Source organism: Pelobates fuscus, chromosome 3 (assembly GCF_036172605.1).
Source record: "Pelobates fuscus isolate aPelFus1 chromosome 3, aPelFus1.pri, whole genome shotgun sequence".
Taxonomy (NCBI): Eukaryota; Metazoa; Chordata; class Amphibia; order Anura; family Pelobatidae; genus Pelobates; species Pelobates fuscus.
In genome coordinates, this window is record NC_086319.1 from 278,263,313 (window position 1) to 278,280,721 (window position 17,409).

Sequence of the window (17,409 nt, forward strand, 5' to 3'; positions counted from 1 at the left end):
TGATATCTTCTTTCTATTGATGTTGCTTTGCAGATAGTCTTCATCATGGCATATATACTTTCAAAATAGTGACAGATTTAGTGAAATACATTTGTTTTGGCTTTATTACACTTAGATCTTCCCTAAATGAACACATGAAACGATGGGACATAAACACAACGTTCCATTTTTTTTTTCTACCACAGCATTGCACCGATGACATGTTTGGATATAAAAAGACAAGCTATGCTACAAATCTATTAGTACAGTACAGTATTATGTACATACTCTACCTTTCCATAAGGGGTACAAAGAGATCAGAGACAGCATATATTATGTACATTTCTAGTCTAGTCTTTGTCTTTTTTTCTGACCAGCAGAAGCACTGAATATTCCCTGGAAAATGTTAAACAAATTTTATTACAGCCCCACATTTGGGGTTTCATCCCCGAAAGCTTTCATAGCAATACCGTAGCTAATACATAGATTTTTTTTTTCCATTTTTACATTAAGGCTACAGTTATAAATATGTCATTAATGGGTTGACCAGTACAACAGAGGTACGGTAACACTTAATCCACACAATAGTTTTTCAGATTTTTTTTTTATTGATTAAAAACTACACAAAAGCTATAACTGATCATAATATTATTTAAAAAAAAGTAACAAAACAAAAAAAACAAAACAATATTTTACCATCTTTTGTGATTTTTAAATCCAAATAAATTGATTTGGGAAATGGTGGTCTATATGTATTTAAGTAGGGGTTAAAAATGATCATCACCCCACTTTACCAATTTTCAGTGGCTTAACTTTCAACACTGCATGGTAATTTACCCCTTTCATGGAGGCTCTCTTCCGATCGCTCTGTTTTCTGAAGTTGCCAGCATGATTGAAATCAAACAGGGAAACGGTAAATAAACACAGTTTAAAGAGACCCACTGGGTAATTCAACATGAAGCAAGAAGCATTCCCTACCCCAAACCCATAGTCTCTCCCTTTGGTTCATTGTATTGGAACCATGCAATGTGTAGAAAACAAAATTAAATATACAAGCAGATTTATTCCTCTCCCATAAGCAGCCAGAATGGATCCAGATCTGGCTTAGAAATTCCGTATGTAGATCCATATGTTTTTTAATTATTTTCATTATTATTCTTTTTTTTTTACATCAGTAGGGTTCAGATATTTGTTTAAAGCCAAGAAAATCCGTGTTGTCCCCAAGTCTCCAGTTTATGTTCTGACTCCTGTTGCTCAAAGTTTTTTTGTTTGTTTTTTAATTTTGAGTTATTTTCAAAGTATTTATCTTGTACAGGGACTTCCCATTTGTTAACAGTGTGTTGGACTGCTCTTCCACTTACAGTAGGTGCACAACCCCAGAATATGACTCCAGACATTATTGGTTTGGTATTCTTTCAATGTATATGGCAGGCGCCGCTGAACGTGCTATAGTTGAAATGTAGCTCTGGTCCCTACTGAGCTCTAAGTTGCTTGTCTCTCTCTGATCTCGAGACGTGCCATCGTAGCCCTTATTTACAAGGAGTGACTTGTGGGTCTGGCAATACCCAACCATGGGTTGGTCATAAGTGTAGTATGGTAGAGTCTTGATATGCCGCGGGACCTGAAAAGAGAGAAGTTACAGAAAACTATTAGATACATTTTTTACATTGATTTTTACATATACATAGAAAGTGTATAGAACAGAAAACTACTGATAAAAAATTAATTTAAAAAATTATATTAGCAGTCTAACTATTCTTAGCACAATAGTAATTCTTTTCAAGTTTTTTTTTTAAAAAATCATGTCCAAAACAAACTTGCTAAACCTAGCATGGTCAAAAAAAGTTTGATTTATTTGTTTGTTTTGTTTTTTAGAATGTAATTTTTTTTCAGCTGCTATCTATCTATCCATCTATCTATCTATCCATCTAGTAGTTATTTAAATACTGTAGGAGAAAGAGATGTTAAACAAAGAATGCACCACCACCTACATATTTATAATTAAACACACAAACATATGTACTAAAACAGAATGCACCTGTCATGGTTGATTATATATTTCCTACCTGTTCTATGTTAAATTTTGTATATATTGTGTATTAATATTGTTTTTGTATTTTATTGTACCCTATTGTATCAATGCAATGTTTTGTGGACCCACGACATGACTTGAAAACAAGAGAAATCTCAATGTATCTTCCCTGATAAAATATTTTATAAATAATAAATAATAATAATACTAATAATCATTTACCTAATTGACCCCATTTTGAGAATGTTCCAAAATGGGCTTTCATATTTCACCTTAAAAGTTTACAAAAAAAGAAATAAAAAGCTATAACATAGCAACATTCGTTTTTCACAATAGTTACCCTTTACATAACACTCCTATCCTCACTATTCAGTCACTGCCATCTACTAAATAAATGTGTTACCCGCTATCTCGTAGAGGGCTAATATTCTTGAACAAACTTCAACTACTATTCATTGTGAGAAGGTTAATGATAAAAGCAAAATAATTATTCCATAGCTTGAAAAACTGTTTGTATTGAAATTAAAGGGAAAACCATCGCCTTTCTAATTTATTAATCATTTTTTAAAACATTGAAAACCACCTACAACATGAACTTGTCTTAATATTTCTCATGCTGTGCTCCATTGTCTTCTAAATGGATATTAAAGATTCATCATTTGATATCACAATTCAGCTCCAGAGGAACTGCCACTTCTCTGGAAGTGACAATCCTTGTTCCCTTACTCTAGTAAATGCTATTGTAGAATTAATTGTGTTAAACAAAGCTACGGAGAAAAGTAAAAAATGCACATATCTCTGTAGCACTTCCACGTTGTGCATGACTTCACCAACTCAAAATACCTCAGTGAGCTCATTAAAATTCTTCACCAGGGCACGGACACTCTGGAATTCCTTCGTTGGTGTTATACACACACACATGTGCCATACTATAGCACTGCAGGGGTTTAACTTATTAATATGCTGCGCCCATCATGCCCAGCAGTGCACGTAAATTAAAAACAATTAAACGTGGCATTTTAAAAAGTATATAAACGTTATGGTTATTCAAAAATATCACAAGTAGCAGTTCTGCTTTTAGTCTTGTCACAAGCAGGGCAAACATTGCATTGAAATAAGTGATACACACGCATTGCTTCTTTTTCTCAATTTCCACATAATATGTTGAATGAAAGAAAATGGCAGAGCTTGTAACAATGTTTTGACAGGGATCCAAAATGGAGGCACTCAGTTCAAGGATAGAATAAAACACAGCGGTGCAGATGTCTACCTTCAATTTTTCTTCTCAAACATTATTGTTAAATATAAGGGTTCCATAAACATAATATTCAAAATCCTGTGAAGTTACCGTTCCCCTTCAAGGTCAAAATCACAGAGAAATAAAATATCAAACTGTTTAACTGAAAATAGTATCCAGCTCAACAAGTCTACAAGAGGGTTCCTATATAAATACATATTTATACAGTTAATATTATTCAAGGTTTTGTAGTCCATAACTATTAGTTTTTACTGAGGGGGCTGTATTGTAAACACAGAGAATGAGGGAGGTAATCGTATAAAATTGTGCTAATATAAACCAAGAGGTATAATTAGTTATAAACATTGGTGTGATCTGTAAAATGAAATAAATTGAAAGCAAAATGATAGGTTGCTGTGAACTTGCCCATAAAATATCTGCTATTTGTGCAGCATGAGTTAATGGCAGCTAATTAAGCTGGTTTTATAATCTAAAACTACACCAAGTGCCTGGAGCTCTGTTAACGTAATCAGACGCAGAGTTAATGGGGTGAGTGTTTAATCTGAGATACAGACAGTACTCCATTCATTAACATAATCAACTGCATCTTGCAGGCATGCTCTGTAATCGCTTTGTCCAACCAATTCTACCACAACACACATCCGGCCTGACTACCTTCAGCATTAGTAAGTGCTTTTAGGTTTCTAAAGCTCATATATTGGCAAGCCCTGTAAGGCCCCCATGCACGCACCTATTAGCAAGCCCTCTTGTGGTCTTTATAAAGGCCTCACAAATTTATTTTGGGGTATAAGAAAGTCTTCTAAAAGAACCACAAAATAACAGAAATCTCTGAACGCATCAACAAGATGTGGTTATCTGCAAGCCCTTTTTCTCTCTCCATGCACGTATCAGCAAATCTTGTTCAACCTTATTTATACAGAATAGATTATGCAATAAATTAGGCTTTCTGTTGGCTTAGTTAATAAATCTTATGGCCTTCCTGAAATCATCAGCAAGCCACCTTGCATCCACTAGGCAAAACCAACACTCCCCCTTCTCTTGGTCCCTCTGAATTAGCAATCCCTCCCATGGCCCTCATACACGCAGTCCATTATAGTCTTCTTGCAAGCACCAGTGAGCCTTCACAATCCTCCTGCCATTGTTCTATGTATTTTGGCTGATGAATACTGTAGCCATTGCTGCCCGGAGTAGTGAGAGCTTGAGTGCAGGGCTTAACTGTTGTGTGTTAGTAATCCCCATTAGGCTCCTCATTTAGGCATTACCAGCAATCCTCTAGGCCAGGTCCTCTTACAAGAAACAACAATCTCTTGAAGACCTGGCGCAAGCCTTGATGAGCATTCGCAATCTTCGTTAAAGGAACATTGCAGTATTAGGAAAGCAAATGATTATTCCTAATACTATAGTGCCGTAGTCACTGTTTGATAGGTGACAGGGCCTCTGCTTCCAGGGTTAAAAAGGTGATTTTACTTACCTTTTGTTCCTTCACATTGCTGGTCTCTGGTGCCTGAGATTTTTAGGCTTGATGATCCCATAGGAAAGCCATATTGGGAGGCTAGTGCACGTGCGCAGCAAAATGCCATGCTGCGCCAATTAGCTCTCTGTGAGTCTCTGATATCATCTGATTGAAATAGTTAACCACAGGCAGGTTAACCCTGCAGAACAGCAATATTTTCAGTGGCAGCATAGATATGGGGGAGGGTGGTGGAGGGGGGAGAGGTGGTGGAGGGGGGTGAGGTGGTGGAGGGGGGAAAGGCACCCAGATCACTTAATGGAAATTAATTAGACTATAGAGTCTTTTTAAGATTTTGACAACAACGCAAACTCATAGAAATAGAATGAACAACACTCCACTTCCTTTCTCCTGATTTTCTTAGAGTACTACGTAAATAACAGAGTGTACCAGAGGAAAAAAAAAAAGCTCCCTTCAATTTGGAGAATGAAGGAAATAAGCAGTTATTCTAAGTATGTGCATTGGATGAACTCGCCATTCTCGGCTCCCATTCCAGGGTGGCAATTTGCAGAAATCATTTTTCGGCACATTAAATTCTGTAAGCTTGGAGGATGCAATGAATAAAGTGTTTTGTATCATTGTGCAACAAAGCCAACAGCTATTTATCTTCAGGTAATCGGAGGCTATCTGCCTACAGAGCTCAGCCGTAACAGTTACTAGATCAGGTAACAGCAAAATGTGTCCTTCTGACTGAAGCTGGACTACAACCCACCATGCACAGCCGTTCACTTGCTATCCAATAATATGGTACTTTCAATATTTATTTTTAACCCTTTTCAAGCTGCAAAGAAGTAGATTTAGAAACTGTATAATAATTGTCGTTGTACATTCTGCTACCAGTAAGTAGAAATCAGTTGAGAAATCATAGCAGTTCATTAGGTATTTTTGTGATATTTTCACAGTAAAATAGAAACAACACAAAACAAATGTGTAAATAAAATGAGTAAATATAAGTACAGCAGTCGTACATAAAAGGCATGCATAATAAAAACAATTCTAGATTAATACCATGGCTGAATACGGCTAAGGATAATGTAATATTTGTCAGTGAACCTGTAATAATTTGTGGCCTATGGTATTTTTAATTAGCTATTTTCACGATACATATATGCTACATTATTACCCAATGCTACTTTTTCATGTACCAGTGAAGCTGGATTTACATCACAAATACTTGTAGATACAGAATTCTCAAGCACCCCATTAATCCTCCCTTTTACAATCGAATAGTAAAAAAAAATAACGACTGTTTAAACATTCTAAAAATTGTTGCACACACATAAAGATTGTGTGTGTATATGTGTGGGTAATGTGTGTGTATTTGCAGCAGTGTAGATATCTGAGTAGCTGTCTGTGTGTATGTAGGTCTGTGTATGTGTGTCAGTATATGTGTAGATTGTATGTATAACAGTTTGGGTAGCAGCAATGGTAGTAGTGTTTATGTACAGTGTAAATAATAGTATCTGTGTGTTTGTGTGTGTTGGTAACAGTGCTTTATTCTAATGTTTATACACTGTTTAAATATATCAGTATAAGATTATTACTTGCTGCTTCTAGCAGCTGGTGATGCTCTCCCAATCCAGGTCCCTTCACCTTCTCTACACAAACTAAGAAAACCAGAATCCCCACAGACCTCATCACAAAACCCTGTCATTTACCCTTGCTTACCAACATTCAGTGTGCTCGCCCGCTCCATCTGCAGTAATTTAAAATCTTAAATTTTGATCTCGCCTTCATCAATCTCTGTACCACCTCTAATCTCTCCAATATTCCTTTTCCTCTATCTGAACACCATCTGCTAACTTTTGACATCGGCATACCTAAGGCCCAATTGACAACACCGTCTGAACATCAATCTCACAGAAACCTCCTTTTACCTATCTCAAACCTCACCTGCCCTATCTCTGCAACCTCCTTCTACAATTCCACCCTCTCCTCTCAACTCTCCTCTCCTCTACTCCCACCTCTGATGCTCGCCTTCAAGACTTCTCGAGTGCTGCACTGTTCCTGTGGAACTCACTGGAAGTCATGTTTCAGTGTTTGCAGATGACACAAAACTCTGTAAAGTAATACAATGTGAGCAAGATATTAGTTTGCTGCAGATGGGTTTAGATAGACTGGGGGACTTGGCACTCAAATGGCAGAAGAAATGTAATGTTGAAAAATGCAAAGTTCTGCACTTCAGCGTAAAGAATGCACAAGCAACATATACCCTTAATGGAAGAGAATTAGGGATAACAACACACGAAAAGTACTTGGGAATTGTTATAGACAACAAACTATGCAACAATGTTCAATGTCAATCAGCAGTGGCCAAGGCCAGTAAGGTATTGTCATGCATGAAAAAGGGCATTCATTCTTGGGACGAGAATATCATTTTGCCTCTTTATAAATCACTGGCAAGACCACATATTGAACATGCTGTGAAATTGTGGGCACCTTTTCTAAAGAAGGATATTATGGCACTAGAAGAAGTGCAGAGGCGGGCTACAAAATTAATGAAAGGAATGGAACATATCAGCTATGAAGAAAGGTTAACAAATTTAAACCTCTTTAGTTTAGAAAAATGTCACCTGAGAAGGGATATGATAACATTATACAAATATATTCATAGCTAATACAAACCATTGTGTGGAAACGAGGTCATGCATTTTTCATTGAAAATTTTTTATTTCTCGAATCGCAAAAATTCGAGTGTTTTAATGTTGCACAAAAGGGGAGGGGTATAAGGGTACAGAATAAAGAGGGGAGTGGGGAAGGGAAATAATACATTCAAGGCAGTCGGTTTTAACAGTGTTAGAAGCTTACTTTCACTATTATTACAAGTGTTATAGAATAGAACAGAGTAACACATAATATCACCGTAACACTTAAGAACACAGCACATAATAACAAATAATAACATAATAACACGGCAGGGCGGCCACGCATCTGCGTTCTTGAATATACCCTGCACACACATGCAAGTAATCCTGTATCGTTTGGTTTGTATCTTTGGGTTATATCCTTTGAGCTCTGTTAATAGCGGGTAACCCTGTTCATGGGTCAAGGGCGTCTCTACCTAGTCTTGTATGTAGAGGTGACCGTGTCGCTAAGCCCGTGGTGTTATTGGGGTTTTGGCCACAGGTATGTCTACAGAGGGTATACTATAGTGTGTTAATTCCAAAAAGGGTTTCCAGATGTTTACAGCACTTTCTCTGCATATGTGTGAGGTGGAGGCTAGAAGTTCATATTTGTAGTATTGAAATATCCTGTCTAGTAGTTCCTTTTTGGAGGGACACCTAGTGGTCTTCCAATTTTGTGCTAAGAGGTGCCGTGCTGCCAGGATTATGATGGAGGCTATCTTTTTATCTGCTTTCTTCCAGTGAGAAGGGAAGATCAGTAAGAGTGTCAGTATTGGTGTCAAGGGTTCTTTATGTTGGAGTAATTGTTTCAGGAGTGAGTGAACTTGTGTCCAAAGCGTTTCTATCCCTTTACATCCCCACCATATGTGCATCATGTCACCTATGCTCTCGCAACATCTCCAGCAACGTGGGCTGGCACTAGGATATATTTGGTGGAGTCTTTGCGGTGTCAAATACCATCTATATAACACTTTTTTATGCGCTTCCACGTGCGAAAAGCAGGAGGTAAGGCCCGAAAGGGCAGTCAGCGCCGATAGCCATTGCGTATCTGTAAGTATTGGTATGCCCTCCTTTTCCCATTTTTGTACAAAGTTGAAAGAACGGGGGGTATTGTAATCAAGCAAGACTCGGTAACATAACGAAAGGGATTTGGGTTTTTGTGGTGAGTTTTGGCATCTAGCTAAAATCTCCATTGTGTCCTGCAGTCGATAAGGTTGGATCTGGGGGTTTAGGGCTACATGGGTGGAGATAACGCTTTTTAGTTGCAAGTACTGGAAAATACATGAATTAGGAACATTAAATTGGGATTGTAATACCGGGAATGGCTTGAGTCCCTGTTGTGTACATATATCTTTGATAACCTTCACACCATGTCTGGACCAGGTTTTTAAGGACAGCCAAGGCGACAATCTCGTTAAGGCTTCGAGAGGAGCAGCTACGCAGAATTTCCCCTTCTCTGTCACTGTGGCCATCAATCTGTCCCAGTATTTGAGCATCAATATGGAAGTGGGATAAAGGGATAGTTTTGGTGGCCTGTGTATCTTCGGAGACCACATAATGTGGAGTAAAGAATGCGGTTTAGATCTATCAGATTCCATATCGGCCCATTGGAACGTATGTTTGGGAGCATGATATCGAATGGCAAAGTCTAAAGCGGCTGCCTCATAATATGTGATTAATTTTGGCGCCCCCAGGCCACCCCTAGCTCGGGTTTGCTGTAGTATAGATATTTGTAAGCGTGGTTTACGTTTGCTCCAGATGAATCTGGAAATGATAGTTTGGATGGTCTTAAGGAGGTGTGGAGGTACCTGTATTGGCAGCATCCTAAAGATATAGAGGATTTTTGGTAACAGCACCATTTTGACAGTGTTAATCCGTCCTAGCCATGATAAATGTACGTTTCTCCATTGATGACACAGCGATTTACAAGTCTGTGTGATCGGTCCGTAATTTAGTGTCAGCGTTTTGTGGGTGTGCAATGCTAGCTTCACCCCTAGGTAGGTGATATAGTGTTGTCTCCAGTCAAACTGGAAGGATTGTCGAAGCAAGTCTACTCGTGTTGCCGGTATGTGGAGGGGTAATGCTTGGGTTTTTGCGTTATTTAGTTTGTAGTAGGATATCCTACCATACTCCTGCAGTAGTGAGATGAGGCGGGGAATCGTTGTTATTGGGTTACTGATAGATAATAGAATATCATCTGCAAACATTGATAATTTGAAGGTTGAGGGGCCAATGTCTATGCCTGATATAGATGGGTCATTTCTAATTTTGTGTGCTAAAGGTTCTAGGGCAAGAATGAAAAGAAGAGGGGACAACGGGCAGCCTTGCCTAGTGCCGTTGGAAAGGGCGAACGGGCGTGAGGTAAAGCCTGAACTATAAACTTGTGCGGTTGGGTATTCATATAACGCCAAGATTCCCCGGGTCATCTCTTGCGGGAAACCATATTTGTTGAGAACTGATATCATATAAGCCCAATTTAGCCTATCAAAGGCTTTTTCTGCATCTAAAGCCAATAGTAGGCTTTCGGTTTTTTGATCTACAATGTGTGAGAGGATATTTAGGATTTTCCTAGTGTTGTCAGAACCTTGCCTACTCCTAACGAAGCCTGTTTGATCGTTGTGAATGATACGTGTCAGTATTGGGCTCAACCTGTTGGCTATCAATTTAGCATAAATTTTGGTGTCGCAATTCAGTAGAGATATAGGTCGAAAATTTGAGCATTGAGTCGGTGATTTCCCGGGTTTTGGTAGGGTTGAGATATGGGCCTGTAACATCGCTTTGGGCATGGAACCAGTTTGGAAGCAACGGTTAAAGAGTGTCTTCATGTATGGTACCAACGTGTCTCGAAACGTGTGGTAATACATGTTTGTAAAGCCATCCGGGCCAGGAGACTTGTGTTTCGGCAAATTGTCGAGGATTGTAAGTATTTCCTTCTCTGAGAAGGGTTGAGTTAAAGCCTGACATTCGTCAGGGTTGAGGGAAGGCAAGTCAATGTCACGTAAATATAAGTCTATGTCCGTCTGCTTAGGAGGGGGGCAGTCTGGTGTCTGGGCTAGATTATAGAGGCCACTATAATATTGACTAAACTCGTCGACTATCGCTTGAGGGTCAGTAATTTTTTTATCTTGATTTGAGGTGAGGAAGGCAATTTTAGACGAGAGGTTTCTTGCTTTAAGTTGCGCAGCCAGGGTTTTCCCTGCTCTATTTCCCTCATGGAAAAATTTATATTTCATCTTTGTTAGGAGATAAATCGTTTTCTCTAACTCTATCTCTTTTAGATTATTTTGTAGCTCCAGGATCCGTGTGGTGGTGGCGTGAGATGGGTTTGTTTTGTTAGTTCGTGTAAGTGAGGCTAATTCTCTGTGTAAATCAATGTAACGTTTAGTTCTCCTTTTGTTGTTATAGCTAGCATGTTTAATAAGTTGTCCTCTAATGACGGCTTTGTGGGCTTGCCACAATGTATCTATGGTCATCCCTCCTACATCATTAAGTGCAAAGTATGTATGCAGTTCTTTATTTATTTGTGCAGCCAATTCGTGGTCATTTAATAGGGAATCGTTGAGGCGCCAGGTGCGGTTCCCAGATGTGGGATATTGTGTGGCTATGGAGATCAAGATTGGGGCATGGTCAGACCATGTGATATCGCCAATGTCCGCTTGACAGTCAGTGTGTGGACCATATACATTGACCAGGGTGTATTGTGCATTATTAATTATACATTGGAGTAGTAGATAACGGCCTTTTTTATCACAAATTTTCTTTACCAGTTGGAATGCCACGTCCTTACTGACCAAGGTGGAGACACCCCGTTTCTTTGTTTTGTAGGTGCTATGGTAGCCGATTGGAAATTGTTTGGAGGAAAATTTCGGGTGCTTGTTCGTTTGGAAATGGGTTTCTTGGTAGAGTACTACATGGGCCTTCTGTTTTTTGGCTTCTAATAAGGCCATACGTCTCTTATGTGGTGTATTTAGCCCTTTGGCATTTACTGAGAGGATGTTGAGGGACATGTTGTGTTCAGAGAAGGTTCTAGACTATCCTTAGTGTCGTACAGTAATGTTGATGTAGAGGAGAAAGTAGACATCTGGGCTATAGGTGTGCGGATCAGGATGTCCTGTACCCACATTATAACCGGACTGGTTTGGAAATGATATGCATAAGGTGGCCTCTGCTGTGTCGAGAATATCTGGATTATCTTACTTTGGTATTTTATAGTTGCCTTGTGGGAAGGGGTGGGTAGAGGGGTGGGGGAAAAACCGGGAAAACATAACCAACTATTTACAGTAAAAGGGTCTCTGGGGTGAGACCCGGTGTTCCTAGTTTGTTCGGGCATTGAAGCCCTTTTGGGGGTTAGAGGGGGACCCCTATGTATTAGGGGAGATCAACTCCTATAGGTTGAGCGGGCACCTCCCGGGTTGTATTGAATCTCGGCAGCAATGTGTCAGATAGGTAGGCCATCTGCGTGGAGTGCACAGTAAGCCCAGCCATCCGGTATACATTCGCATCTAGTCGCCAACATATCCATGCCCTCGACATCTGGGTGTGTCACGTGGCAACATGAGCCTTTTGCATAGGGATGCACCCAGTGTCGTGGGTAATATGCGTGGTAGTATACATTGACATGGTGAAGGTGATATAGACATCATTATGCATAACAACAACAAAAATTTAAAAGGAAATATGAAACATATGGAATATGGTGCAGTTTTCAGCCGCGGGTAGTTGTAAATGAACAGTTGTAAATAAACAGCATTACTTATCCCTATTCAATTGGCTATATCTAGATAATGACTCACAGTGCCCCACGGGTATTCTGGCCTGCCAACTTGGAGTATGGTTCAGACACTGACTAGTGATTCAAAGGGAGACAACTTGGGGGTTAGGGTCACCAGTGTAGGGCTTAACTGTGGTCGCGTAGGACCGAGCAAACTGTGAGGCCTGCTTGACCGGGCTTAATGATCGGACCTTAGTGGGTCTCTAAGTATAAGGATCCAGTGGCACACTTATGCCCACCCCCGCATAGTCATGATAAATCTTATCCCTTAACTCTTATCTATGACCATTGTGAGTTGCGTGTCAAGGGTGTATACTTGTGCATAAATATAACAATATGGGAGACTTGAGTCCTGCATGCCCGCTTTGAGCACTAACCTTACTCAATCCCACTGCCTTTGAAAGCATTTCACTGCGTAATAAAGGCAATTATAGGTTACCCGTCCAGGGCATCATTGGGTAAGGCTGGATGTATTTATCCATTGATGAGGCCCGTCCGGACCCATGTAGTGCAAGTCATTTATCCCTTCGTTGCGTTTCCCAGTCCTGGGAGATTTTCATAGGTGACTTGGTCGCAGAGGGTGCAATCGTGACTTCTGTGGGACCTGTGGCGAAGGGTAAGTTCCATTCTGACAGTGCTCTTTTCCCTTCTTCCAGATTCCCGATGTGTTTTTCGACGCCGTTCTTTTTCACGATGATACGTGTCGGGAAGCCCCATTTGTAGGGTATTTCGGCCGCTCGCAGAGCACTTGTAATCGGCAGTAAGATTCTCCTAGCTGCTAGCGTGTGGGCTGAAAGATCTGTAAACAGCTGGATTTTGCAGAGTTCTTCAGGTAGGTGGGGGCTCTTCCTTGATGCAGCCATTATGGTTTCTTTAGTGGTATAATAATGTACCCGCGTTATGGTATCTCTTGGCGCTGACACCGGCAGGTGTTTAGGCCGTGGTAGTCTGTGGATCCTGTCCAGCAACAGTGCAGATTCTGGGAGGTCAGGGGCCAGTAATTGGAAAATCCGGCGGGCATAGTCACTCAGCTCATTAGGGCCTATACTTTCAGGGATGCCTCTTATACGGACATTATTCCTCCTGTCCCTGTCTTCCTGGTCGGCAATTTTAGTAATGATTGATTGAAGCTTATGTTCCATGTTGTCTAGAGCTGCTACGACATTGTTGTGTGCCGTGATAATTTCTTCAGTTTTGCTTTCAATACAATCTGTACGCTCTCCCAATGCATTAACCTCCGCTCTTATTTCTTTGGAGAGTTGTGCAAAATCAGCTCGCAGGGACGCTTGGAGTCCGTTGAGCATCTTCTGAATCGCAGATTCTGTGGCAGGGAGATCCCTGTGGGAGACTGAGGTGCTGTCGCTCCGTCCGGAACTTGAGGCTGGCGAGGTAGGCCTCTCTGCGCCATCTTGCGTGCGTCGTGGAGAGGGGGCCATAGCAGAGATTTGTAAATTAGGAGTTTCTTTCACCTTTGTTCTCTTGGTGGGGCGTTGTGCCATACTGCCTAGTGTGGTGGTAGGCTTACCGTTTGTATGGATGGGTTGATCTCGCTTTGTATGCTAGTATAATCGCTGTTTACAGGGAGTCCCGACGGAGCTGATCGTTCACACGTCCGTCTTCATGAACGGTCAGGCCACGCCCCCGAGGTCATGCATTTTGACTGTAAGAAAGAAGATTTCGTCTAAGGCAAAGGAAAGGTTTTTTCTGTAAGAACAATAAGGATGTGGAATTCTCTGCCCGAAGAAGTGGTTTTATCAGAGTCCATACAGATGTTCAAACAGCAACTAGATGCGTACTTGCAAAAACAGAATATTCAAGGATATAATTTTTCAATGTAGGGTAATAGCTGCTTGATCCAAGGATAAATCTGACTGCCATTCTGGGGTCATTCCTAGTTTGTTGCAAAATTGGAAGTGCTTCCAACTGGGTTTTTTGCCTTCTTCTGGATCAACAGCAAAAACAAATGTGAGGAAGGCTGAACTTGATGGATGCAAGTCTCTTTTCAGTTATGTAACTATGTAAACTGTTAATAGCTCCTGACTGATTCCTCACTTGCATTAGTCTAATACTATCCTTTTGTGTCACTTTACCCCACTCCCTCTAGCATGTAAGGGGCCCTCAATCCCTCTGTTCCTGTGTGTCCAACTTGTCTGGTTACAACTACATGTTTGTTCGTCCACCCACTGTAAAGCGCTGCGGATTTTGTTGGCACTATATAAATAATATCATCATAATAATAATCATAATATTAATAATAAAAATACCTGTCATTTCTGAACTGGCAATACTGGCACAAGTCCTGTTCCTTATCTTGGCCAGTACTCTGCCCTCTCCCTCCAGGAGATTACTGTGTTCAATCTGACAGCAATGCACAAATCAGGCTCCCTCAGACTGAATACAGAGATCCTAGCAACATGAAGTCTCTCTTCTGGTCAGCAGACACTAGGCAGGTAGAGGTGGAGCTTTTATCAGGCTGAGTAGGTGGCCCAACAAGCTTCAGGCAGAGGTTGTTACGGTGTCTGCCAGGACAGTACTGAAGGAGAGAGGCATCAAGCAGGATTTCTACACATGGATTTGTGTATGGAATGGTAAACCATCATTTTAAAGGAACACTATGTATTCCTAACACTGTAGTGCTGGAGTACCAGTTTAGATGCCCAGCCCCCCTTTAGATTGAAGATAAAAGGTAATGTATTTACTTTTTTTAATTGTCGCGTTGGTGTCAATGTGACTGGCCCCGTCCCCATGGCTGAGAGTATCAATCTCGATGATCTCAGCCAATCCAACGCATAGGGAAGCATTGGGAGGCTGTTGCACATGCACAGCTAAACAGAGTGCTGCACCAATCAGCATCTCTTCATAAAGATGAATTGAATAAACATAAACACATAGGCAATGTTCAGCTTCACATTAAATGTAGGTGTTGCACACAGTGCAGCACTGAATGACGAAGCACTTCTTGTGGCTGTCTGAGTGACTGCACCTAGAGGTGTTACTATGCAGCAATATAACACTGCATTTTCATTGCTGAGCCATGTTAGAGACACCAGAACCACTAAATTAAACTGTATTGATTCTGGTGGCAATAGTGTCCCTTTAATGTTCTTTTTGCCTGGATTGACCCCTGATATATTTCTCAATACACTGCAATAAAACGGACAGAGCAGGCACACCACTAATACCACACACAGTTCTTGGCCTGGCTTCAAGAAGTTCCGTTTAAATTCAAATTTAGGGTGGAAGGAAAGAGGACCATGTTAGTAGAATACATTTGTGTATTGTTCAGCATGATGGTAGCACTGGTAGACAAATAAATTTATAAGAATGCTGAGAGGGCTGGTGTAACTTGAAAACAGAAATGGAGCCAGGTCTGAATTTTGGGGGCCGAGCTAGTGAGGGGAGAAAATGTCTGCAATTAATATTCTGAAAGACCTTAAGAAGAGATAAGATGAGAAGAAAAAAACATGAAAGTTTAACAAATACCAGTGGTACAAAGAGTGAGAAGAAAATACCAACGGCGAGAGTATCAAAAGCAATAGGGAGTTCAATAATAATTAACATAAATTAACTATATTTGGATCTAGCCATGATTAAACCATTGGTCACATTCATTAGGGATATTTCAGCAGAATGTCAAAAGAAGAAACAAGACGGTCAGGTACAGAGATGGATTCAAGAAAGTTGCTATAAATATACATTCAATTAGTTTGCAAGCAGAAATAGAGTAAGACAGTAGCTAAATCTAGAAAGGGCATTTAGGATAGGACCCTGGAATCTGTTACTGCGTGTTGAATAATTAGAAAGTTAAAAAAGAGAGATTGTAACAGTTAGCTAAGGATGGAACATGAAGCAATATGTATATAGTATGGTTACCATATGCAACATGTTTTAATTGACACATACTGTATGTTATATTTATGAAAAAGCATGAAAAGGGTTGCCGTGCAGCATGTATAATGCCTATTATGAAGGATACTTTATTGCCTAATTAATCTTGTACACCTTCTTAATTCTATATAATACAGGTTGGGGGGGGGGGGTGTGTGTGTGTAAGCAGTATGCTTGGTTGGGATTTTTTGTTAGGAACCCCACGCACCTTTCCCTTTAATACTCTTTCAATAGATGGGCCCTTTTTCAAGCCTACCTGTTCATTAGTTTCAGCACGTCACAACAGACTTGCTACAACTGGTATATCTGAAACCTTATTGGATGCCTTTAGCCTTTGTCCCCAACCAAAAGTGTGTGTGTATATATATATATATATATATATATATATATATAACGTATATGTATAATGCTTGAGAAAATCCTTGCACACAGGCTTAAGTCCTTAATTGCTAGGTGCTAGTGTAATGGCAAATAAATAGACATTATATAAGATAATGGCTGTACTCACAGGGTTTCAGGGGCGGACTGACCGGTCGGGCACTTCGGACGTGGTCCGAGGGCCCGGCCGGGAGGGGGGCCCGGCCGCCCCTTTAAATGCTGCAGCCGCCTGAGCGCTCTCCTAAGAGCGCTCAGGCGGCTGCAGCTTCTCACCTCACCTCCCCTCCCCTGTAGCGTGGCCGAGCGGCTTTCCGGTCCGCGGTGCCCGGCCGGAGTGATAGGAAGGTGCACACTGTGCACCTTCCTGTCAGTCCGGCCGGGTACAGGAAACAGAAACTTCTGTTCCGCGCGGAACAGAAGTTTCTGTTTCCTGTACCCGGCCGGACTGACAGGAAGGTGCACAGTGTGCACCTTCCTATCACTCCGGCCGGGCACCGCGGACCGGAAAGCCGTTCGGCCACGCTACAGGGGAGGGGGTAAAAAGAGAGAGGGAGGGGGAGGGGGGTTAAGAGAGAGGGAGGGTGGGGGTTAAGAGAGAGGGAGGGTGGGGGTTAAAAGAGAGAGGGAGGGTGGGGGTTAAAAGAGGGAGGGTGGGGGTTAAAAGAGAGAGGGAGGGGGTTAAAAGAGAGAGGGGGGGTTAAAAGAGAGAGGGAGGGGGGGGGTTAAAAGAGGGAGGGTGGGGGTTAAAAGAGAGAGGGTGGGGGTTAAAAGAGAGAGGGAGGGGGTTAAAAGAGAGATGGGGGGTTAAAAGAGAGAGGGAGGGGGGTGTTAAAAGAGAGAGGGAGGGGGGTTAAAAGAGAGAGGGGGGGTTAAAAGAGAGAGGGAGGGGGGGGGTTAAAAGAGAGAGGGAGGGGGTAAAAGAGAGAGGGAGGGGGGGGTTAAAAGAGGGAGGGTGGGGGTTAAAAGAGA

General features: G+C 41.1%; 1 protein-coding gene across 2 annotated transcripts in view; it reads right to left on the minus strand.

Moving 5' to 3' along the window:
- Positions 1 to 668: 668 nt before the first annotated feature.
- Positions 669 to 17,409, minus strand: part of LRRTM4 (leucine rich repeat transmembrane neuronal 4) — a 504,939-nt gene continuing 488,198 nt past the window's right edge. The window contains exon 3 of one of the 2 annotated variants that reach the window (XM_063448627.1): positions 669 to 1,600. In XM_063448627.1, the coding sequence (XP_063304697.1) occupies positions 1,376 to 1,600 (225 nt within the window). In that variant the 3' untranslated portion in view covers positions 669 to 1,375. The remainder of the gene's footprint in view (positions 1,601 to 17,409) is intronic. The other variant, XM_063448628.1, reaches the window with a different exon arrangement.